The sequence below is a fragment of the Hyla sarda genome, chromosome 5 (genome assembly GCF_029499605.1).
Source record: "Hyla sarda isolate aHylSar1 chromosome 5, aHylSar1.hap1, whole genome shotgun sequence".
NCBI lineage: Eukaryota > Metazoa > Chordata > Amphibia > Anura > Hylidae > Hyla > Hyla sarda.
In genome coordinates, this window is record NC_079193.1 from 8,949,451 (window position 1) to 8,975,720 (window position 26,270).

Below are 26,270 nucleotides of genomic sequence, written 5' to 3' on the forward strand. Positions count from 1 at the left end.
GTGGCCCATGGTTATATAGGCTCTGTAGGGCAGTGTTATTTGGATATTTTATTGGCCCATGGTAATTTAGGCTCTGTAGGGCAGTGTTATTTGGATATTATATTGGCCCATGGTTATATAGGCTCTGTAGGGCAGTGTTATTTGCATATTATATTGGCCCATGGTTATATAGGCTCTGTGGGGCAGTGTTATTTGGATATAATATTGGCCCATGGTCATGTAGGCTCTGTAGGGTAGTGTTATTTGGATATTATATTGGGCCATGGTTATATAGGCTCTGTAGGGCGGTGTTATTTGGATATTATATTGGCCCATGGTTATATGGGCTCTGTAGGGCAGTGTTATTTGGATATTATATTGGCCCATGGTCATGTAGGCTCTGTAGGGTAGTGTTATTTGGATATTATATTGGCCCATGGTTATACGGGCTCTGTAGGGCAGTGTTATTTGGCTATTATATTGGACCTTTGTGTGGGTAGTTATTTATGGACACTATATAAAAGATATTAGGTACACAATGTATGGCGGTATTTGCACACTATATGGGGGTTTATTTTCCCAGAGGTCCTGCTATACATGTTCTCAGCCCTCAGATTTGGGTGGATCCCTTTTTTATCGAAGAGAAGAAGAATCTACATGGAGACACCAGTGATGCTCAGGTCTTTATTAAGAATTTCTCAGTGTAAATGTGACTTATGGGGAGACTCCGGTGCGGCTTCATTATTCATGGCTCCTCTCCGCGTTTTTGGTTTTAGACTCTCGGCTCCAAAGCTTGTATTTACACAGGTACGGTCTTGCCTTGTTACAGTTGTTGTCATTCCACTTTACAAAATCTGCAAGAGACAATGTGTGAGGAACCTGTGATGACCCCTGAGAAGCTCCTGACCCCATCATGTTCCCCCATATCATAGCAGAACCATCTGTATACAACCTATGATGACCCCTGAGAAGCTCCTGACCCCATCATGTTCCCCTATATCATAGCAGAACCATCTGTATACTACCTGTGATGACCCCTGAGAGGCTCCTGACCCCATCATGTTCCCTATATCATAGCAGAACCATCTGTATACAACCTGTGATGACCCCTGAGAGGCTCCTGACCCCATCATGTTCCCTATATCATAGCAGAGCCATCTGTATACAACCTGTGATGACCCCTGAGAAGCTCCTGACCCCATCATGTTCCCCCATATCATAGCAGAACCATCTGTATACAACCTGTGATGACCCCTGAGAGGCTCCTGATCCCATCATGTTCCCTATATCATAGCAGAACCATCTGTATACAATCTGTGTTGACCCCTGAGAAGCTCCTGACCCCATCATGTTCCCTATATCATAGCAGAGCCATCTGTATACAACCTGTGATGACCCCTGAGAAGCTCCTGACCCCATCATGTTCCCTATATCATAGCAGAACCATCTGTATACAACCTATGATGACCCCTGAGAGGCTCCTGACCCCATCATGTTCCCCTATATCATAGCAGAGTCATCTGTATACAACCTGTGATGACCCCTGAGAGGCTCCTGACCCCATCATGTTCCCCTATATCATAGCAGAACCATCTGTATACAACCTGTGATGACCCCTGAGAAGCTCCTGACCCCATCATGTTCCCCATATCATAGCAGAACCATCTGTATACAACCTGTGATGACCCCTGAGAAGCTCCTGACCCCATCATGTTCCCCCATCTCATAGCAGAGCCATCTGTATACAACCTGTGATGACCCCTGAGAGGCTCCTGATCCCTTCATGTTCCCCTATATCATAGCAGAACCATCTGTATACAACCTGTGATGACCCCTGAGAGGCTCCTGACCCCATCATGTTCCCTATATCATAGCAGAGCCATCTGTATACAACCTGTGATGACCCCTGAGAGGCTCCTGACCCCATCATGTTCCCCTATATCATAGCAGAACCATCTGTATACAACCTGTGATGACCCCTGAGAGGCTCCTGACCCCATCATGTTCCCTATATCATAGCAGAGCCATCTGTATACAACCTGTGATGACCCCTGAGAAGCTCCTGACCCCATCATGTTCCCTATATCATAGCAGAACCATCTGTATACAACCTATGATGACCCCTGAGAGGCTCCTGACCCCATCATGTTCCCTATATCATAGCAGAACCATCTGTATACAACCTGTGATGACCCCTGAGAAGCTCCTGACCCCATCATGTTCCCTATATCATAGCAGAACCATCTGTATACAACCTGTGATGACCCCTGAGAGGCTCCTGACCCCATCATGTTCCCTATATCATAGCAGAGCCATCTGTATACAACCTGTGATGACCCCTGAGAGGCTCCGGACCCCATCATGTTCCCCTATATCATAGCAGAACCATCTGTATACAACCTGTGTGACCCCTGAGAGGCTCCTGACCCCATCATGTTCCGTACATCATAGCAGAATCATCTGTATACAACCTGTGATGACCCCTGAGAAGCTCCTGACCCCATCATGTTCCTCATATCATAGCAGAACCATCTGTATACAACCTGTGATGACCCCTGAGAAGCTCCTGACCCCATCATGTTCCCTATATCATAGCAGAGCCATCTGTATACAACCTGTGATGACCCCGAGAGGCTCCTGACCCCATCATGTTCCCTATATAATAGCAGAACCATCTGTATACAACCTGTGATGACCCCTGAGAAGCTCCTGACCCCATCATGTTCCCTATATCATAGCAGAACCATCTGTATACAACCTGTGATGACCCCTGAGAGGCTCCTGACCCCATCATGTTCCCTATATCATAGCAGAGCCATCTGTATACAACCTGTGATGACCCCTGAGAGGCTCCTGACCCCATCATGTTCCCCCATATCATAGCAGACCCATCTGTATACAACCTGTGATGACCCCTGAGAGGCTCCTGACCCCATCATGTTCCCTATATCATAGCAGAACCATCTGTATACAACCTGTGATGACCCCTGAGAGGCTCCTGACCCCATCATGTTCCCCCATATCATAGCAGACCCATCTGTATACAACCTGTGATGACCCCTGAGAGGCTCCTGACCCCATTATGTTCCCTATATCATAGCAGAGCCATCTGTATACAACCTGTGATGACCCCTGAGAGGCTCCTGACCCCATCATGTTCCCCATATCATAGCAGAACCATCTGTATACAACCTGTGATGACCCCTGAGAGGCTCCTGACCCCATCATGTTCCCCATATCATAGCAGAGCCATCTGTATACAACCTGTGATGACCCCTGAGAGGCTCCTGACCCCATCATGTTCCCCTATATCATAGCAGAACCATCTGTATACAACCTGTGATGACCCCTGAGAAGCTCCTGACCCCATCATGTTCCCCCATCTCATAGCAGAACCATCTGTATACAACCTGTGATGACCCCTGAGAAGCCCCTGACCCCATCATGTTCCCCCATATCATAGCAGAGCCATCTGTATACAACCTGTGATGACCCCTGAGAAGCTCCTGACCCCATCATGTTCCCCATATCATAGCAGAACCATCTGTATACAACCTGTGATGACCCCTGAGAGGCTCCTGACCCCATCATGTTCCCCTATATCATAGCAGAACCATCTGTATACAACCTGTGATGACCCCTGAGAAGCTCCTGACCCCATCATGTTCCCCATATCATAGCAGAGCCATCTGTATACAACCTGTGATGACCCCTGAGAGGCTCCTGACCCCATCATGTTCCCCTATATCATAGCAGAACCATCTGTATACAACCTGTGATGACCCCTGAGAGGCTCCTGACCCCATCATGTTCCCTATATCATAGCAGAACCATCTGTATACAACCTGTGATGACCCCATAGAAGCTCCTGACCCCATCATGTTCCCCCATCTCATAGCAGAGCCATCTGTATACAACCTGTGTGACCCCTGAGAGGCTCCTGACCCCATCATGTTCCCTATATCATAGCAGAACCATCTGTATACAACCTGTGTGACCCCTGAGAGGCTCCTGACCCCATCATGTTCCCCCATATCATAGCAGAGCCATCTGTATACAACCTGTGATGACCCCTGAGAAGCTCCTGACCCCATCATGTTCCCCTATATCATAGCAGAATCATCTGTATACAACCTGTGATGACCCCTGAGAAGCTCCTGACCCCATCATGTCCCCTATATCATAGAAGAACCATCTGTATACAACCTGTGATGACCCCTGAGAGCCTCCTGACCCCATCATGTCCCCAATATCATAGAAGAACCATCTGTATACAACCTGTGATGACCCCTGAGAGGCTCCTGACCCCATCATGTTCCTCTATATCATAGAAGAACCATCTGTATACAACCTGTGATGACCCCTGAGAGGCTCCTGACCCCATCATGTTCCTCTATATCATAGCAGAACCATCTGTATACAACCTGTGATGACCCCTGAGAGCCTCCTGACCCCATCATGTCCCCAATATCATAGAAGAACCATCTGTATACAACCTGTGATGACCCCTGAGAAGCTCCTGACCCCATCATGTCCCCTATATCATAGAAGAACCATCTGTATACAACCTGTGATGACCCCTGAGAGCCTCCTGACCCCATTATGTTCCCTATATCATAGCAGAGCCATCTGTATACAACCTGTGATGACCCCTGAGAGGCTCCTGACCCCATCATGTTCCTCTATATCATAGAAGAACCATCTGTATACAACCTGTGATGACCCCTGAGAAGCTCCTGACCCCATCATGTTCCCTATATCATAGCAGAGCCATCTGTATACAACCTGTGATGACCCCTGAGAAGCTCCTGACCCCATCATGTTCCCCCATCTCATAGCAGAGCCATCTGTATACAACCTGTGTGACCCCTGAGAGGCTCCTGACCCCATCATGTTCCCTATATCATAGCAGAACCATCTGTATACAACCTGTGTGACCCCTGAGAGGCTCCTGACCCCATCATGTTCCCCCATATCATAGCAGAGCCATCTGTATACAACCTGTGATGACCCCTGAGAAGCTCCTGACCCCATCATGTTCCCCTATATCATAGCAGAATCATCTGTATACAACCTGTGATGACCCCTGAGAAGCTCCTGACCCCATCATGTCCCCTATATCATAGAAGAACCATCTGTATACAACCTGTGATGACCCCTGAGAGCCTCCTGACCCCATCATGTCCCCAATATCATAGAAGAACCATCTGTATACAACCTGTGATGACCCCTGAGAGGCTCCTGACCCCATCATGTTCCCCTATATCATAGCAGAACCATCTGTATACAACCTGTGATGACCCCTGAGAGGCTCCTGACCCCATCATGTTCCCTATATCATAGCAGAACCATCTGTATACAACCTGTGATGACCCCATAGAAGCTCCTGACCCCATCATGTTCCCCCATCTCATAGCAGAGCCATCTGTATACAACCTGTGTGACCCCTGAGAGGCTCCTGACCCCATCATGTTCCCTATATCATAGCAGAGCCATCTGTATACAACCTGTGATGACCCCTGAGAAGCCCCTGACCCCATCATGTTCCCCCATATCATAGCAGAGCCATCTGTATACAACCTGTGATGACCCCTGAGAAGCTCCTGACCCCATCATGTTCCCCCATATCATAGCAGAACCATCTGTTTACAACCTGTGATGACCCCTGAGAGGCCCCTGACCCCATCATGTTCCCCCATATTATAGCAGAGCCATCTGTATACAACCTGTGATGACCCCTGAGAGGCTCCTGACCCCATCATGTTTCCTATATCATAGCAGAGCCATCTGTATACAACCTGTGATGACCCCTGAGAGGCTCCTGATCCCATCATGTTCCCATATATCATAGCTGAGCCATCTGTATACAACCTGTGATGACCCCTGAGAGGCTCCTGACCCCATCGTGTTCCCCTATATCATAGCAGAGCCATCTGTATACAACCTGTGATGACCCCTGAGAAGCTCCTGACCCCATCATGTTCCCCCATATCATAGCAGAGCCATCTGTATACAACCTGTGATGACCCCTTAGAGGCTCCTGACCCCATCATGTTCCCCATATTATAGCAGAGCCATCTGTATACAACCTGTGATGACCCCTTAGAGGCTCCTGACCCCATCATGTTCCCTATATCATAGCAGAACCATCTGTATACAACCTGTGATGACCCCTGAGAAGCTCCTGACCCCATCATGTTCCCTATATCATAGCAGAACCATCTGTATACAACCTGTGTGACCCCTGAGAAGCTCCTGATCCCATCATGTTCCCCATATCATAGCAGAACCATCTGTATACAACCTGTGATGACCCCTGAGAGGCTCCTGATCCCATCATGTTCCCCTATATCATAGCAGAGCCATCTGTATACAACCTGTGATGACCCCTGAGAGGCTCCTGATCCCATCATGTTCCCCTTTATCATAGCAGAGTCATCTGTATACAACCTGTGATGACCTCTGAGAAGCTCCTGGCCCCATCATGTTCCCCCATATCATAGCAGAGCCATCTGTATACAACCTGTGATGACCTCTGAGAAGCTCCTGGCCCCATCATGTTCCCCATATCATACCAGAGCCATCTGTATACAACCTGTGATGACCCCTGAGAAGCTCCTGGCCCCATCATGTTCCCCATATCATACCAGAGCCATCTGTATACAACCTGTGATGACCCCTGACCCCATCATGTTCCCTATATCATAGCAGAGCCATCTGTATACAACCTGTGATGACCCTTGAGAAGCTCCTGACCCCATCATGTTCCCTATATCATAGCAGAACCATCTGTATACAACCTGTGATGACCCCTGAGAAGCTCCTGACCCCATCATGTTCCCCCATATCATAGCAGAGCCATCTGTATACAACCTATGATGACCCCTGAGAGGCTCCTGACCCCATCATGTTCCCTATATCATAGCAGAACCATCTGTATACAACCTGTGATGACCCCTGAGAGGCTCCTGACCCCATCATGTTCCCCCATATCATAGCAGAGCCATCTGTATACAACCTGTGATGACCCCTGAGAAGCTCCTGACCCCATCATGTTCCCTATATCATAGCAGAACCATCTGTATACAACCTGTGTGACCCCTGAGAGGCTCCTGACCCCATCATGTTCCCCTATATCATAGCAGAACCATCTGTATACAACCTGTGATGACCCCTGAGAAGCTCCTGACCCCATCATGTTCCCCAATATCATAGCAGAGCCATCTGTATACAACCTGTGATGACCCCTGAGAAGCTCCTGACCCCATCATGTTCCCCCATATCATAGCAGAACCATCTGTATACAACCTGTGATGACCCCTGAGAGACTCCTGACCCCATCATGTTCTCCCATATCATAGCAGAGCCATCTGTATACAACCTGTGATGACCCCTGAGAGGCTCCTGATCCCTTCATGTTCCCCCATATCATAGCAGAACCATCTGTATACAACCTGTGATGACCCCTGAGAGGCTCCTGACCCCATCATGTTCCCCATATCATAGCAGAACCATCTGTATACAACCTGTGATGACCCCTGAGAGGCTTCTGACCCCATCATGTTCCCCTATATCATAGCAGAACCATCTGTATACAACCTGTGATGACCCCTGAGAAGCTCCTGATCCCATCATGTTCCCCCATATCATAGCAGAGCCATCTGTATACAACCTGTGATGACCCCTGAGAGCCTCCTGACCCCATCATGCTCCCTATATCATAGCAGAACCATCTGTATACAACCTGTGATGACCCCTGAGAGGCTCCTGACCCCATCGTGTTCCCCATATCATAGCAGAGCCATCTGTATACAACCTGTGATGACCCCTGAGAGGCTCCTGACCCCATCGTGTTCCCCATATCATAGCAGAGCCATCTGTATACAACCTGTGATGACCCCTGAGAGACTCCTGACCCCATCATGTTCCCTATATCATAGCAGAACCATCTGTATACAACCTGTGATGACCCCTGAGAGGCTCCTGACCCCATCATGTTCCCTATATCATAGCAGAACCATCTGTATACAACCTGTGATGACCCCTGAGAGGCTCCTGACCCCATCATGTTCCCCATATCATAGCAGAACCATCTGTATACAACCTGTGATGACCCCTGAGAGGCTCCTGACCCCATCATGTTCCCTATATCATAGCAGAGCCATCTGTATACAACCTGTGATGACCCCTGAGAGGCTCCTGATCCCTTCATGTTCCCCTATATCATAGCAGAGCCATCTGTATACAACCTGTGTGACCCCTGAGAGGCTCCTGACCCCATCGTGTTCCCTATATCATAGCAGAGCCATCTGTATACAACCTGTGATGACCCCTGAGAGGCTCCTGACCCCATCATGTTCCCTATATCATAGCAGAACCATCTGTATACAACCTGTGATGACCCCTGAGAGGCTCCTGACCCCATCATGTTCCCTATATCATAGCAGAGCCATCTGTATACAACCTGTGATGACCCCTGAGAGGCTCCTGACCCCATCATGTTCCCTATATCATAGCAGAGCCATCTGTATACAACCTGTGATGACCCCTGAGAAGCTCCTGACCCCATCATGTCCCCAATATCATAGAAGAACCATCTGTATACAACCTGTGATGACCCCTGAGAGGCTCCTGACCCCATCATGTTCCCCATATCATAGAAGAACCATCTGTATACAACCTGTGATGAACCCTGAGAAGCTCCTGACCCCATCATGTTCCCCATATCATAGCAGACCCATCTGTATACAATCTGTGATGACCCCTGAGAGGCTCCTGACCCCATCATGTTCCCCATATCATAGCAGAACCATCTGTATACAACCTGTGATGACCCCTGAGAGGCTCCTGACCCCATCATGTTCCCCTATATCATAGCAGAACCATCTGTATACAACCTGTGATGACCCCTGAGAAGCTCCCGACCCCTTATGTTCCCTATATCATAGCAGAGCCATCTGTATACAACCTGTGTGACCCCTGAGAGGCTCCTGACCCCATCGTGTTCCCTATATCATAGCAGAGCCATCTGTATACAACCTGTGATGACCCCTGAGAGGCTCCTGACCCCATCATGTTCCCTATATCATAGCAGAACCATCTGTATACAACCTGTGATGACCCCTGAGAGGCTCCTGACCCCATCATGTTCCCCTATATCATAGCAGAGCCATCTGTATACAACCTGTGATGACCCCTGAGAAGCTCCTGACCCCATCATGTTCCCTATATCATAGCAGAACCATCTGTATACAACCTGTGATGACCCCTGAGAGGCTCCTGACCCCATCATGTTCCCCTATATCATAGCAGAGCCATCTGTATACAACCTGTGATGACCCCTGAGAAGCTCCTGACCCCATCATGTTCCCTATATCATAGCAGAGCCATCTGTATACAACCTGTGATGACCCCTGAGAGGCTCCTGACCCCATCATGTTCCCCTATATCATAGCAGAACCATCGGTATACAACCTGTGATGACCCCTGAGAAGCTCCTGACCCCATCATGTTCCCCATATCATAGCAGAACCATCGGTATACAACCTGTGATGACCCCTGAGAGGCTCCTGACCCCATCATGTTCCCTATATCATAGCAGAGCAATCTGTATACAACCTGTGATGACCCCTGAGAGCCTCCTGACCCCATCATGTTCCCTATATCATAGCAGAGCCATCTGTATACAACCTGTGATGACCCCTGAGAGGCTCCTGACCCCATCATGTTCCCTATATCATAGCAGAGCCATCTGTATACAACCTGTGATGACCCCTGAGAAGCTCCTGACCCCATCATGTTCCCCTATATCATAGCAGAGCCATCTGTATACAACCTGTGATGACCCCTGAGAAGCTCCTGACCCCATCATGTTCCCCATATCATAGCAGAACCATCTGTATACAACCTGTGATGACCCCTGAGAAGCTCCCGACCCCTTATGTTCCCTATATCATAGCAGAGCCATCTGTATACAACCTGTGATGACCCCTGAGAAGATCCTGATCCCATCATGTTCCCCCATATCATAGCAGAGCCATCTGTATACAACCTGTGATGACCCCTGAGAGGCTCCTGACCCCATCATGTTCCCTATATCATAGCAGAGCCATCTGTATACAACCTGTGATGACCCCTGAGAGGCTCCTGACCCCATCATGTTCCCCATATCATAGCAGAACCATCTGTATACAACCTGTGATGACCCCTGAGAGCCTCCTGACCCCATCATGCTCCCTATATCATAGCAGAACCATCTGTATACAACCTGTGATGACCCCTGAGAGCCTCCTGACCCCATCATGCTCCCTATATCATAGCAGAGCCATCTATATACAACCTGTGATGACCCCTGAGAGGCTCCTGATCCCTTCATGTTCCCCATATCATAGCAGAACCATCTATATACAACCTGTGATGACCCCTGAGAGGCTCCTGACCCCATCATGTTCCCCCATATCATAGCAGAACCATCTGTATACAACCTGTGATGACCCCTGAGAGGCTCCTGACCCCATCGTGTTCCCCCATATCATAGCAGAACCATCTGTATACAACCTGTGATGACCCCTGAGAGGCTCCTGACCCCATCATGTTCCCCATATCATAGCAGAACCATCCGTATACAACCTGTGATGACCCCTGAGAGGCTCCTGACCCCATCATGTTCCCTATATCATAGCAGAACCATCTGTATACAACCTGTGATGACCCCTGAGAGGCTCCTGACCCCATCATGTTCCCCCATATCATAGCAGAGCCATCTGTATACAACCTTTGATCGCACAGTTGGGTTTTATCTCTGTCTGGGTAGATTATAAATTGGATATTCTGCAGGGAACATGGCTGATACACAAACATAACAAAGAGATTTTGGGGGTCACTTACTTTCATAGTAGACGAGTTCTCCACAGTATTCTTGCCCTTGTGAGTTATTAGGTTCGTAGGGTTGCCACGCACGATAGCTATACAAGGAACTGTCACTCCACTCCCAGCGACCATTCTGAAACATGACAATGGTAAATGGTGAGACTGATGACCCCTGTGCTGGGCTGTATACTGGTATATGGTGAGACTGGTGACCCCTGTGCCGGGCTGTATACTGGTATATGGGGTGACTGATGACCCCTGTGCTGGGCTGTATACTGGTATATGGGGAGACTGGTGTCCCCTGTGCCGGGCTGTATACTGGTATATGGGGAGACTGGTGACCCCTGTGCTGGGCTGTATACTGGTATATGGGGTGACTGATGACCCCTGTGCTGGGCTGTATACTGGTAAATGGTGAGACTGATGACCCCTGTGCCGGGCTGTATACTGTTATATGGTGAGACTGGTGACCCCTGTGCCGGGCTGTATACTGTTATATGGTGAGAATGATGACCCCTGTGCTGGGCTGTATACTGTTATATGGTGAGACTGGTGACCCCTGTGCCGGGCTGTATACTGGTATATGGGGTGACTGATGACCCCTGTGCTGGGCTGTATACTGGTATATGGGGTGACTGATGACCCCTGTGCTGGGCTCTATACTGGTATATGTTGAGACTGATGTCCCCTGTGCTGGGCTGTATACTGGTATATGGTGAGACTGATGACCCCTGTGCTGGGCTGTATACTGTTATATGGTGAGACTGATGACCCCTGTGCGGGGCTGTATACTGGTATATAGTGAGACTGGTGACCCCTGTGCCGGGCTGTATACTGGTATATGGTGGGACTGGTGACCCCTGTGCTGGGCTGTATACTGGTATATGGTGGGACTGGTGACCCCTGTGCTGGGCTTTATACTGGTATATGGTGAGACTGGTGACCCCTGTGCTGGGCTGTATACTGGTATATGGTGAGACTGGTGACCCCTGTGCTGGTCTTTATACTGGTATATGGTGAGACTGGTGACCCCTGTGTCGGGCTGTATACTGGTATATGGGGAGACTGGTGTCCCCTGTGCCGGGCTGTATACTGGTATATGGTGAGACTGATGACCCCTGTGCCGGGCTGTATACTGGTATATGGTGGGACTGATGACCCCTGTGCCGGGCTGTATACTGGTATATGGTGAGACTGATGACCCCTGTGCTTGGCTGTATACTGGTATATGGTGAGACTGATGACCCCTGTGCCGGGCTGTATACTGGTATATGGGGTGACTGATGACCCCTGTGCTGGGCTGTATACTGGTATATGGGGAGACTGGTGTCCCCTGTGCCGGGCTGTATACTGGTATATGGTGAGACTGGTGACCCCTGTGCCGGGCTGTATACTGGTATATGAGGTGACTGATGACCCCTGTGCTGGGCTGTATACTGGTATATGGTGAATCTGATGACCCCTGTGCTGGGCTGTATACTGGTATATGGTGAGACTGATGACCCCTGTGCTGGGCTTTATACTGGTATATGGTGAGACTGGTGACCCCTGTGCTGGGCTGTATACTGGTATATGGGGAGACTGATGACCCCTGTGCTGGGTTTTATACTGGTATATGGTGAGACTGATGACCCCTGTGCCGGGCTGTATACTGGTATATGGGGTGACTGATGACCCCTGTGCTTGGCTGTATACTGGTATATGGTGAGACGGATGACCCCTGTGCTGGGCTGTATACTGGTATATGGTGAGACTGGTGACCCCTGTGCTGGGCTGTATACTGGTATATGGTGGGACTGATGACCCCTGTGCTGGGCTGTATACTGGTATATGGTGAGACTGGTGACCCCTGTGCTGGGCTGTATACTGTTATATGGTGAGACTGATGACCCCTGTGCTGGGCTGTATACTGGTATATGGGGTGACTGATGACCCCTGTGCTTGGCTGTATACTGGTATATGGTGAGACAGATGACCCCTGTGCTGGGCTGTATACTGGTATATGGTGAGACTGGTGACCCCTGTGCTGGGCTGTATACTGGTATATGGTGGGACTGATGACCCCTGTGCTGGGCTGTATACTGGTATATGGTGAGACTGATGACCCCCGTGCCGGGCTGTATACTGGTATATGGTGAGACTGATGACCCCCGTGCCGGGCTGTATACTTTTATATGGTGAGACTGATGACTCCTGTGCCGGGCTGTATACTGGTATATGGTGAGACTGGTGACCCCTGTGCTGGGCTGTATACTGGTATATGGTGGGACTGATGACCTCCGTGCTGGGCTGTATACTGGTATATGGCGAGACTGGTGACCCCTGTGCTGGGCTGTATACTGGTATATGGTGGGACTGGTGACCCCTGTGCTGGGCTGTATACTGGTATATGTTGGGACTGATGACCCCCGTGCTGGGCTTTATACTGGTATATGGTGGAACTGATGACCCCTGTGTCGGGCTGTATACTGGTATATGTTGGACTGGTGACCCCTGTGCTGGGCTGTACACTGGTATATGGTGAGACTGATGACCCCTGTGCGGGACTGTATACTGGTATATGGTGAGCCTGATGACCCCTGTGCCGGGCTGTATACTGGTATATGGTGAGACTGATGACCCCTGTGCCGGGCTGTATACTGGTATATGGTGGGCAGCAGTGGACACAGACCTCACAGCATGAACCCTATAGAGAAGATGACTTGGTGCTGGTTTCCCCATCTCCACCTTACCACCATTGCCCTATAATCACCTGCTTAGGGTCATAAAGTCCTATCCACACCGACTGGTAATTCTGAGAAATATGGGAGGCAACGATACCAGCTTCTGCAGAATCCATGATGGAGGCCAAATGAGCCCTATGGCCATAATTTTGGCAGTCAACCTGTAGAGAGAAGACACTATGTACATGAGGGTCAAAGATCACTGGGCCCAGACTATGTCTGGACTGTTCCTAAATACAGAGATGGTTATGGCCTTCATCCAGAACACCACGTCCTGCTCGGTCCGGAACATCACTCACTGCTTGTTCCGGAGCTTCACTTACTGCCCGGTCAGGAACGCCACTCTCTGCCCGGTCTGGAACACCACTCACTGCCCATTCCGGAACACCACTCACTGCCCATTCCGGAACGCCACTCCCTGCTCGATCTGGAACACCACTCACTTCCCAAACCGGAACACCACTCACTGCCCGATCCGGAACACCATTCACTGCCCGATCCAGAACATGGCAAGAGGAGACTTCTGAAAATGGTGGGGTTCAATGGCGCTGACCAGGAGCAGGCACGTCAGGTAGGTAGGAAGATAGCTTTATTAAAACAATGGAATGCATTTCACCGCAGGTGCGGCTTCATCAGGCATCCGATCCAGAACATCACTCACTGCTTGGTCCGGAGCATCACTTACTGCCCGGTCAGGAACGCCACTCTCTGCCCGGTCCGGAACACCACTCACTGCCCATTCCGGAACACCACTCACTGCCCGACCCGGAACACCACTCCCTGCTCGATCTGGAACACCACTCACTTCCCAAACCGGAACACCACTCACTGCCCGATCCGGAACACCATTCACTGCCCGATCCAGAACATGGCAAGAGGAGACTTCTGAAAATGGTGGGGTTCAATGGCGCTGACCAGGAGCAGGCACGTCAGGTAGGTAGGAAGATAGCTTTATTAAAACAATGGAATGCATTTCACCGCAGGTGCGGCTTCATCAGGCATCCGATCCAGAACATCACTCACTGCTTGGTCCGGAGCATCACTTACTGCCCGGTCAGGAACGCCACTCTCTGCCCGGTCCGGAACACCACTCACTGCCCATTCCGGAACACCACTCACTGCCCGACCCGGAACACCACTCCCTGCTCGATCTGGAACACCACTCACTTCCCAAACCGGAACACCACTCACTGCCCGATCCGGAACACCATTCACTGCCCGATCCAGAACATGGCAAGAGGAGACTTCTGAAAATGGTGGGGTTCAATGGCGCTGACCAGGAGCAGGCACGTCAGGTAGGTAGGAAGATAGCTTTATTAAAACAATGGAATGCATTTTACCGCAGGTGCGGCTTCATCAGGCATCCGATCCAGAACATCACTCACTTCCCAATCTGGAACACCACTTACTGCACTATCCAGAATACCACTTACTGCTCAATCCGGAACATCATTCTATGCTTGATCCAGGACACCACTCACTGCTGGAATCGGAACATCACTCACTGACCCATCCGGAACATCACTCCCTGCCCCATCCGGAACAACACTCACTGCTTGATCCAGAGCATCACTCACTGTCCCGTATTGTTTTTTTCTGTGCATACTAGAAGTACAGTGGGACCTCTAGTGTGAGAGGGATGAGGAGGGAAGCAAAAATCTACAGGTTTATTAGGCACCACCAAGGGGGCAGCACTAAAGATGGGAAGCATCTGAGGAGCCGGGGACCAAAGAGACACCTGGGTGATGGAGACTGATTGTGTTTGCTGGGTACAGTAGTCTGTGTGGTGGAATGGGAGCATATTAAATGTCCCAATTAGCAGTCAGCCCTGCCGGATAGCCGTTTCTGCGTGAGGCCCCCGACATACAGAGGCATCGTAAATGGAGGGTTTAGTGTAATCAGCTTCTCGTTCTGGAGACCCCAAAGGTTAGGAGCCTTTCCTGTTATTAACAATGACCCCAGGGCTTTAGTGACCAGTCTATTGCTAGAAGTGATGCAAGGTGCCCAGCAGGGGGCAGGAAGAACATGAAGAGGGCAAAGTGATCATAACATATGAGAACCTAAACTACAAATAGAAAAAAATTATCAGAACATGTAAATGGAAGGAGGGGCCTCAGTGTGGGGCAGGGCATGAGCTCAATGTGGGGAGGAGACTCAGTGCAGAGGAGGAGCCTCATTGTAGGGCAGGCTTCAATGTTGTGGAAGAACCTCGGTGGGGAGGAGCATTAGTGTGGGGAGGAGCATTAGTGTGGGGAGGAGCATTAGTGTGGGGAGGAGCCTACAGAAGGGCTGTAAGTTTCCACTGTCATTCTTCCTAATATCCTGTATATTTCTGTGCCACATTTGTCATGATCATCCAGTGTTATGATGTGTTATACAGGCTGTCCTATGGTGGACACTAAGAAGCAGTGTTCATGTTTCATTCTTACCTCTGCTTTATACCAGCTTAGTCCATCACGGAAGTAGCCATAACAGTTTGCCTTGTAGTAAAACCAGCCATTGGGGCAGCTGGATCGAGATTTGATACCTGAGGAGAAGACACAGTGATTAAAATACCCTGTATACAGCCACTCACCTTCCGTACTGAACCATACACTACTGAGATAACCTTAGCCCACAGATGGCCACCACAAGGGTCATACATGGACCCTTCCTCAGCTGCTGGTGATCTATATGGTCTCTTTTGCTGCCATGGTGTTGTGCCCATGTTATTCTTATGGGTGTAGGAAATGACATAAGGACAAAGCAACATTCTGGTTTCTAACTCTGAATGCACTGAAGTGATGATAAAAGAAGTGGAAACCATGAAAAAAGAACATAAACTCGAAAGTCAATGAGATGTGAGTAATTCAGACAAAAAAAACCTGTTCACAAGAGCTTACAACCTATGAGGAAATCGATAAAAGTGTACCCTAAGATAAAAATATTAAATTAAAGCAATATAAAGGCAGACAATATGGACCAGAGGGACTTTATCTGCTGTCATCTTCTATGTTTCTCCCGGGTGATCATTACTATAGTAAGAGCAGCTTCTGTAAAGTGTGGAGACCAAATGGTGAGGGATAGAGAATTATCATATTAGGATTGAGTAAACCAAGCACTCCAGGACATTAAACATGAAAAGGAGATCATAGACTAGATATGGAGAGATGGAGATAAAACCTCATGTTTATAAGAGGAGGGATAGATCCCAGAACAAGGACAGAGGTTTCATAGTGTAGTTAGGTGAGTAGTAACAGTGAGCAATAGACTGGACAGGGCGAGAGGGAATGAGGTCACTAGTGCAGGTACTAGAGAGAGAAGATTGGAGACTGGAGAGGACTTCTGAAGTAGAGAGGAGACTGGAGTGGACTTCTGAAGAAGAGAGGAGACTGGAGAGGACTTCTGAAGAAGAGAGGAGACTGGAGAGGACTTCTGAAGAAGAGAGGAGACTGGAGAGGACTTCAAAAGAAGAGAGGAGACTGGAGAGGACTTCTGAAGAAGAGAGGAGACTGGAGAGGACATCTGAAGAAGAGAGGAGACTGGAGAGGACTTCTGAAGAAGAGAGGAGACTGGAGAGGACTTCTGAAGAAGAGAGGAGACTGGAGAGGACTTCTGAAGAAGAGAGGAGACTGGAGAGGACTTCTGAAGTAGAGAGGAGACTGGAGAGGACTTCTGAAGAAGAGAGGAGACTGGAGAGGACTTCTGAAGTAGAGAGGAGACTGGAGAGGACTTCTGAAGAAGAGAGGAGACTGGAGAGAACTTCAAAAGAAGAGAGGAGACTGGAGAGGACTTCAAAAGAAGAGAGGAGACTGGAGAGGACTTCTGAAGAAGAGAGGAGACTGGAGAGGACTTCTGAAGAAGAGAGGAGACTGGGGAGGACTTCTGAAGAAGAGATGAGACTGGGGAGGACTTCAAAAGAAGAGAGGAGACTGGAGAGGACTTCAAAAGAAGAGAGGAGACTGGAGAGGACTTCAAAAGAAGAGAGGAGACTGGAGAGGACTTCAGAAGAAGAGATGAGACTGGAGAGGACTTCTGAAGAAGAGAGGAGACTGGAGAGGACTTCAGAAGAAGAGAGGAGACTGGAGAGGACTTCTGAAGAAGAGAGGAGACTGGAGAGGACTTCTGAAGAAGAGAGGAGACTGGAGAGGACTTCAAAAGAAGAGAGGAGACTGGGGAGGACTTCAGAAGAAGAGAGGAGACTGTAGGACTTCTGAAGAAGAGAGGAGACTGGAGAGAACTTCAGAAGAAGAGAGGAGACTGGAGAGGACTTCTGAAGAAGAGAGGAGACTGGAGAGGACTTCAGAAGAAGAGAGGAGACTGGAGAGGACTTCTGAAGAAGAGAGGAGACTGGAGAGGACTTCTGAAGAAGAGAGGAGACTGGAGAGGACTTCAGAAGAAGAGAGGAAACTGGAGAGGACTTCAGAAGAAGAGAGGAGACTGGAGAGGACTTCTGAAGAAGAGAGGAGACTGGAGAGGACTTCAAAAGAAGAGAGGAGACTGGAGAGGACTTCAGAAGAAGAGAGGAGACTGGAGAGGACTTCAGAAGAAGAGAGGAGACTGTAGGACTTCAGAAGAAGAGAGGAGACTGGAAAGGACAACAGAAGAAGAGAGGAGACTGTAGATGACTTCTTTTGTTTATGTATCTGGGACTCCTGAGAACTTCTGACAGCCCAGTCCCTAATACCAGCTGTAATCTAAGTCTTCTGGGTCATTTATGAACACAATAAGCAATATTTCCTAATCACAGACACTGTCTGAATAGGAGTGAAACCATGATGGAGTAGTAGTATATCTGTAGATGTTATATAGGAGTAGTAGTAGTATATCTGTAGATGTTATATAGGAGTAGTATATCTGTAGATGTTATATAGTAGTAGTATATCTGTAGATGTTATATAGGAGTAGTAGTATATCTGTAGATGTTATATAGTAGTAGTAGTATATCTGTAGATGTTATATAGGAGTAGTAGTATATCTGTAGATGTTATATAGGAGTAGTAGTATATCTGTAGATGTTATATAGGAGGAGTAGTATATCTGTAGATGTTATGTAGGAGTAGTAGTATATCTGTAGATGTTATATAGTAGTAGTAGTATATCTGTAGATGTTATATAGGAGTAGTAGTATATCTGTAGATGTTATATAGGAGTAGTAGTATTTCTGTAGATGTTATATAGGAGTAGTATATCTGTAGATGTTATATAGGAGTAGTAGTATATCTGTAGATGTTATATAGGAGGAGTAGTATATCTGTAGATGTTATATAGGAGTAGTAGTATTTCTGTAGATGTTATATAGGAGGAGTAGTATTTCTGTAGATGTTATATAGGAGTAGTAGTATATCTGTAGATGTTATATAGGAGGAATAGTATATCTGTAGATGTTATATAGGAGTAGTAGTATATCTGTAGATGTTATATAGGAGGAGTAGTATATCTGTAGATGTTATATAGGAGGAGTAATATTTCTGTAGATGTTATATAGGAGTAGTAGTATATCTGTAGATGTTATATAGGAGGAGTAGTATATCTGTAGATGTTATATAGGAGTAGTAGTATTTCTGTAGATGTTATATAGGAGTAGTATATCTGTAGATGTTATATAGGAGTAGTAGTATATCTGTAGATGTTATATAGGAGGAGGAGTATATCTGTAGATGTTATATAGGAGTACTAGTATATCTGTAGATGTTATATAGGAGTAGTAGTATATCTGTAGATGTTATATAGGAGTAGTAGTATATCTGTAGAAGTTATATAGGAGTAGTAGTATATCTGTAGATGTTATATAGGAGTAGTATATCTGTAGATGTTATATAGGAGTAGTAGTATATCTGTAGATGTTATATAGGAGTAGTAGTATTTCTGTAGATGTTATATAGGAGTAGTAGTATATCTGTAGATGTTATATAGGAGTAGTAGTATATCTGTAGATGTTATATAGGAGTAGTAGTATATCTGTAGATGTTATATAGGAGTAGTAGTATATCTGTAGATGTTATATAGGAGGAGTAGTATATCTGTAGATGTTATATAGGAGTAGTAGTATATCTGTAGATGTTATATAGGAGGAGGAGTATATCTGTAGATGTTATATAGGAGTAGTATATCTGTAGATGTTATATAGGAGTAGGAGTATATCTGTAGATGTTATATAGGAGTAGTAGTATATCTGTAGATGTTATATAGGAGTAGGAGTATATCTGTAGATGTTATATAGGAGTAGTAGTATATCTGTAGATGTTATATAGGAGTAGTAGTATTTCTGTAGATGTTATATAGGAGTAGTAGTATATCTGTAGATGTTATATAGGAGTAGTAGTATATCTGTAGATGTTATATAGGAGGAGGAGTATATCTGTAGATGTTATATAGGAGTAGTAGTATTTCTGTAGATGTTATATAGGAGTAGGAGTATATCTGTAGATATTATATAGGAGTAGGAGTATATCTGTAGATGTTATATAGGAGTAGTAGTATATCTGTAGATGTTATATAGGAGTAGTATATCTGTAGATGTTATATAGGAGTAGTAGTATATCTGTAGATGTTATATAGGAGTAGGAGTATATCTGTAGATGTTATATAGGAGTAGTAGTATATCTGTAGATGTTATATAGGAGGAGTAGTATATCTGTAGATGTTATATAGGAGTAGTAGTATATCTGTAGATGTTATATAGGAGGAGTAGTATATCTGTAGATGTTATATAGGAGGAGTAATATATCTGTAGATGTTATATAGGAGTAGTAGTATATCTGTAGATGTTATATAGGAGTAGTAGTATATCTGTAGATGTTATATAGGAGTAGTAGTATATCTGTAGATGTTATATAGGAGTAGTAGTATTTCTGTAGATGTTATATAGGAGTAGTAGTATATCTGTAGATGTTATATAGGAGTAGTAGTATATCTGTAGATGTTATATAGGAGGAGTATATCTGTAGATGTTATATAGGAGGAGTAATATATCTGTAGATGTTATATAGGAGTAGTAGTATATCTGTAGATGTTATATAGGAGTAGTAGTATATCTGTAGATGTTATATAGGAGTAGTAGTATATCTGTAGATGTTATATAGGAGTAGTAGTATATCTGTAGATGTTATATAGGAGTAGTATATCTGTAGATGTTATATAGGAGTAGTAGTATATCTGTAGATGTTATATAGGAGGAGTAGTATATCTGTAGATGTTATATAGGAGGAGTAATATATCTGTAGATGTTATATAGGAGTAGTAGTATATCTGTAGATGTTATATAGGAGTAGTAGTATATCTGTAGATGTTATATAGGAGGAGTAGTATATCTGTAGATGTTATATAGGAGGAGTAGTATATCTGTAGATGTTATATAGGAGTAGTAGTATTTCTGTAGATGTTATATAGGAGTAGTAGTATATCTGTAGATGTTATATAGGAGGAGTAGTATATCTGTAGATGCTATATAGTAGAAGTATATCAGTAGATGTTATATAGGAGTAGTATATCAGTAGATGTTATATAGGAGTAGTAGTATATCTGTAGATGTTATATAGGAGTAGTATATCAGTAGATGTTATATAGGAGTAGTAGTATATCTGTAGATGTTATATAGGAGTAGTAGTATATCTGTAGATGTTATATAGGAGGAGTAGTATTTCTGTAGATGTTATATAGGAGTAGTAGTATATCTGTAGATGTTATATAGGAGTAGTATATCTGTAGATGTTATATAGGAGTAGTAGTATATCTGTAGATGCTATATAGTAGTAGTATATCAGTAGATGTTATATAGGAGTAGTAGTATATCTGTAGATGTTATATAGGAGTAGTAGTATATCTGTAGATGTTATATAGGAGTAGTAGTATATCTGTAGATGTTATATAGGAGGAGTAGTATTTCTGTAGATGTTATATAGGAGGAATAGTATATCTGTAGATGTTATATAGGAGTAGTAGTATATCTGTAGATGTTATATAGGAGGAGTAGTATATCTGTAGATGTTATATAGGAGGAGTAATATTTCTGTAGATGTTATATAGGAGTAGTAGTATATCTGTAGATGTTATATAGGAGTAGTAGTATATCTGTAGATGTTATATAGGAGTAGTAGTATATCTGTAGATGTTATATAGGAGGAGTAGTATATCTGTAGATGTTATATAGGAGGAGTAGTATATCTGTAGATGTTATATAGGAGGAGTAGTATATCTGTAGATGTTATATAGGAGTAGTAGTATATCTGTAGATGTTATATAGGAGTAGTATATCTGTAGATGTTATATAGGAGTAGTATATCTGTAGATGTTATATAGGAGTAGTAGTATTTCTGTAGATGTTATATAGGAGGAGTAGTATATCTGTAGATGTTATATAGGAGTAGTATTATATCTGTAGATGTTATATAGGAGTAGTAGTATTTCTGTAGATGTTATATAGGAGTAGTATAACTGTAGATGTTATATAGGAGTAGTAGTATATCTGTAGATGTTATATAGGAGTAGTATAACTGTAGATGTTATATAGGAGTAGTAGTATATCTGTAGATGTTATATAGGAGGAGGAGTAGTATATCTGTAGATGTTATATAGGAGGAGTAGTATATCTGTAGATGTTATATAGGAGTAGTAGTATATCTGTAGATGTTATATAGGAGTAGTAGTATATCTGTAGATGTTATATAGGAGTAGTAGTATATCTGTAGATGTTATATAGGAGGAGTAGTATATCTGTAGATGTTATATAGGAGTAGTATATCTGTAGATGTTATATAGGAGAAGTAGTATTTCTGTAGATGTTATATAGGAGGAGTAGTATATCTGTAGATGTTATATAGGAGTAGTAGTATATCTGTAGATGTTATATAGGAGTAGTATATCTGTAGATGTTATATAGGAGAAGTAGTATTTCTGTAGATGTTATATAGGAGGAGTAGTATATCTGTAGATGTTATATAGGAGTAGTAGTATATCTGTAGATGTTATATAGGAGTAGTAGTATATCTGTAGATGTTATATAGGAGTAGTAGTATATCTGTAGATGTTATATAGGAGTAGTAGTATTTCTGTAGATGTTATATAGGAGTAGGAGTATATCTGTAGATATTATATAGGAGTAGTAGTATATCTGTAGATGTTATATAGGAGTAGTATATCTGTAGATGTTATATAGGAGTAGTAGTATATCTGTAGATGTTATATAGGAGTAGTAGTATATCTGTAGATGTTATATAGGAGTAGTAGTATTTCTGTAGATGTTATATAGGAGGAGTAGTAGTATATCTGTAGATGTTATATAAGAGTAGTATAACTGTAGATGTTATATAGGAGTAGTAGTATATCTGTAGATGTTATATAGGAGTAGTAGTATATCTGTAGATGTTATATAGGAGGAGTAGTATATCTGTAGATGTTATATAGGAGGAGTAGTATATCTGTAGGTGTTATATTGGAGTAGTATATCTGTAGGTGTTATATCGGAGTAGTCGGGCCATTGGAAGAGGATTATGGTTAGAGTTGCTTGGGTGGGGTATATTCAGGTTCTATAGGGTGAGGTTTACTGATTGATATAATGTCTTATACTTTACCTTCAGCGGCCTGTGTGACTGCCAAGGAGCCCACAAGAAGGATGATAGCGCCCCAAGTGATGGCCATGACACCTGCACATGACATCACAGACATTATATTAGGCGTCCCCCACCTCCACACAAACATTTTTTCACAATATTCATTTTGTGTTTTTTGTAATATCTTCATGTTTTGCAGATACAGAGCTCTGGTCCCCAACCATCTCCACAGATAAGAGCTGAGCTGTATACTGCGCCCATCACCAGGGCTTCAGAGTATACCGCGCCCATCACCAGGGCTTCAGAGTATACCGCGCCCATCATTAGGGCTTCAGAGTATACCGCGCCCATCATTAGGGCTTCAGAGTATACCGCGCCCATCACCAGGGCTTCAGAGTATACCGCGCCCATCACCAGGGCTTCAGAGTATACCGCGCCCATCATTAGGGCTTCAGAGTATACCGCGCCCATCATTAGGGCTTCAGAGTATACTGCGCCCATCACCAGGGCTTCAGAGTATACCGCGCCCATCACCAGGGCTTCAGAGTATACCGCGCCCATCATTAGGGCTTCAGAGTATACCGCGCCCATCATTAGGGCTTCAGAGTATACCGCACCCATCACCAGGGCTTCAGAGTATACCGCGCCCATCATTAGGGCTTCAGAGTATTCCGCGCCCATCATTATTGCTTCAGAGTATACCGCGCCCATCAGTAGGGCTTCAGAGTATACTGCGCCCATCACCAGGGCTTCAGAGTATACCGCGCCCATCAGTAGGGCTTCAGAGTATACCGCGCCCATCACCAGGGCTTCAGAGTATACCGCGCCCATCACCAGGGCTTCAGAGTATACCGCGCCCATCAGTAGGGCTTAAGAGTATACTGCGCCCATCACCAGGGCTTCAGAGTATACCGCACCAATCAGTAGGGCTTCAGAGTATACCGCACCCATCACCAGGGCTTCAGAGTATACCGTGCCCATCATTAGGGCTTCAGAGTATACCGCGCCCATCATTAGGGCTTCAGAGTATACCGTGCCCATCACCAGGGCTTCAGAGTATACCGTGCCCATCATTAGGGCTTCAGAGTATACCGCGCCCATCAGTAGGGCTTCAGAGTATACCGCGCCCATCAGTAGGGCTTCAGAGTATACAGCACCCATCAGTAGGGCTTCAGAGTATACAGCACCCATCAGTAGGGCTTCACAGTATACCGCGCCCATCAGTAGGGCTTCAGAGTATACTGTGCCCATCAGTAGGGCTTCAGAGTATACTGCGCCCATCAGTAGGGCTTCAGAGTATACCGCGCCCATCACCAGGGCTTCAGAGTATACAGCACCCATCACCAGGGCTTCAGAGTATACCGCACCCATCACCAGGGCTTCAGAGTATACCGCACCCATCAGTAGGGCTTCAGAGTATACCGCGCCCATCACCAGGGCTTCAGAGTATACCGCACCCATCACCAGGGCTTCAGAGTATACCGCACCCATCACCAGGGCTTCAGAGTATACCGCGCCCATCTTTGTGTCAGTATTAGATGTGCATGTACCAGGGATTGTGTCAGTAAATCACAGATAACAGGACAATAATATGAAGGAAATACAGATCTTACCGGTATCTCAGGAGAAGTGGCTGTGTCTCATGGGCGGCTGCTTCTCTCCTTTTTATAATAATTTGGAGGCTGAAGCTGTTTACTTGTAATAATAAAACGTTATGACAATTGAGACAGCTGGACGGACATCATATTTATTTATAACCACATTTACAACCCCACCCAGAGCGTATGATCCCCACCTGCTGGACTATATTGGCCCCTAATTTCATGGGAAGAAGTAATATACTGTGCTGGCAGAAAAGAGACTGTTCACACCAGGGGTCCCTCCACCCAGTCACAGAGAGGGGCAGAGTGGTCAGGGGGACAGAGGGGCAGAGTGGTCAGGGGGACAGAGGAGCAGAGTGGTCAGGGAGACAGAGGGGCAGAGTGGTCAGGGGGGCCAGAGTGGTCAGGGGGCCAGAGTGGTCAGGGGGGCAGAGTGGTCAGGGGGGCAGAGTGGTCAGGGGGGCAGAGTGGTCAGGGGGGCAGAGTGGTCAGGGGGGCAGAGTGGTCAGGGGGGCAGAGTGTTCAGGGGGGCAGAGGAGCCGAGTGGTCAGAGGAGCCGAGTGGTCAGAGGAGCCGAGTGGTCAGAGGAGCCGAGTGGTCAGGGGGGCAGAGGAGCCGAGTGGTCAGGGGGGCAGAGGAGCCGAGTGGTCAGGGGGGCAGAGGAGCAGAGTGGTCAGGGGGGCAGAGGAGCAGAGTGGTCAGGGGGGCAGAGGAGCAGAGTTGTTAGGGGGGGGGCAGAGGGGCAGGAACCGCGTCAGAGCTTCCACCTCAAAGTCACTAAGCTGGAGTCAGCGGTGAGGTTGCTGCAACCGGCTGGAGCCACTGTAATGGTGGAAGGATCCGCGGCTACCAGTGTGCACCAGCAGTAATGTACTTGTCCTGGAGCAATTATGTGACATCCACAGCAGCCCTAAGCTTTCCCTGCACTGCATTGGAGCGCCCACCCCTCTATATGGTCTACATGGGACAGGCCTCACCATACAGTACAGATACCTACCTGGACCAAACTACCTACAGGGGGTCCTACCTAAATGGGGCAAGCCACCTACAGGGGGTCCTACCTAAATGGGGCAAGCCACCTACAGGGGGTCCTACCTAAATGGGGGAAGCCACCTACAGGGGGTCTTACCTAAATGGGGCAAGCTACCTACAGGGGGTCCTACCTAAATGGTGCAAGCTACCTACAGGGGGTCCTACCTAAATGGGGCAAGCCACCTACAGGGGTCCTACATACGGAGGCAGCTACCTACGGGAATATCCTACTTACAGGGTGTGAATACTTTCACAAGGTTTTGTTTGACAGATTTTAGAAACAGAAGGTCACTTGCAGGAAAATGTCAGAGGCCAAGTCATCTTAGGCTCCTTTCACACTATAGATCCGTTATAATGAACCGTTAATAAAACCATTAAAAACGGATGTTAATCGGCCGTTACAAAATCCCATTATAGTCTATGGCAGGGGTCCTCAAACTACGGCCCGCGGGCCACATGCGGCCCGCCGAACACATTTTTCCGGGCCGCCGCTGCCTGGGACATCCCTGTGTCCCGAAAAATGTTTTCGGGACACA

The 26,270-nt window shown here is 46.3% G+C and overlaps 1 protein-coding gene across 3 annotated transcripts; it reads right to left on the minus strand.

Annotated features, from left to right (window-relative positions):
- Positions 1-673: 673 nt before the first annotated feature.
- Positions 674-26,061, minus strand: LOC130272488 (regenerating islet-derived protein 4-like). 3 transcript variants are annotated; one of them, XM_056518326.1, is made up of 7 exons: positions 25,970-26,061; positions 24,715-24,762; positions 23,123-23,194; positions 16,001-16,098; positions 13,601-13,732; positions 10,867-10,981; positions 674-833 (listed from the first exon to the last, which is right to left on the minus strand). In XM_056518326.1, the coding sequence occupies exons 3-7, from the start codon at positions 23,187-23,189 to the stop codon at positions 721-723; spliced, it is 525 nt and encodes a 174-aa protein (XP_056374301.1). In that variant the 5' UTR covers positions 23,190-23,194; positions 24,715-24,762; positions 25,970-26,061; the 3' UTR covers positions 674-720. The 3 variants fall into 3 exon arrangements, with proteins under 3 accessions (XP_056374301.1, XP_056374302.1, XP_056374300.1); XM_056518327.1 differs by lacking the exon at positions 25,970-26,061 and having other exon boundaries at positions 24,715-24,897; XM_056518325.1 differs by lacking the exons at positions 24,715-24,762; positions 25,970-26,061 and having other exon boundaries at positions 23,123-23,291.
- Positions 26,062-26,270: the final 209 nt, after the last annotated feature.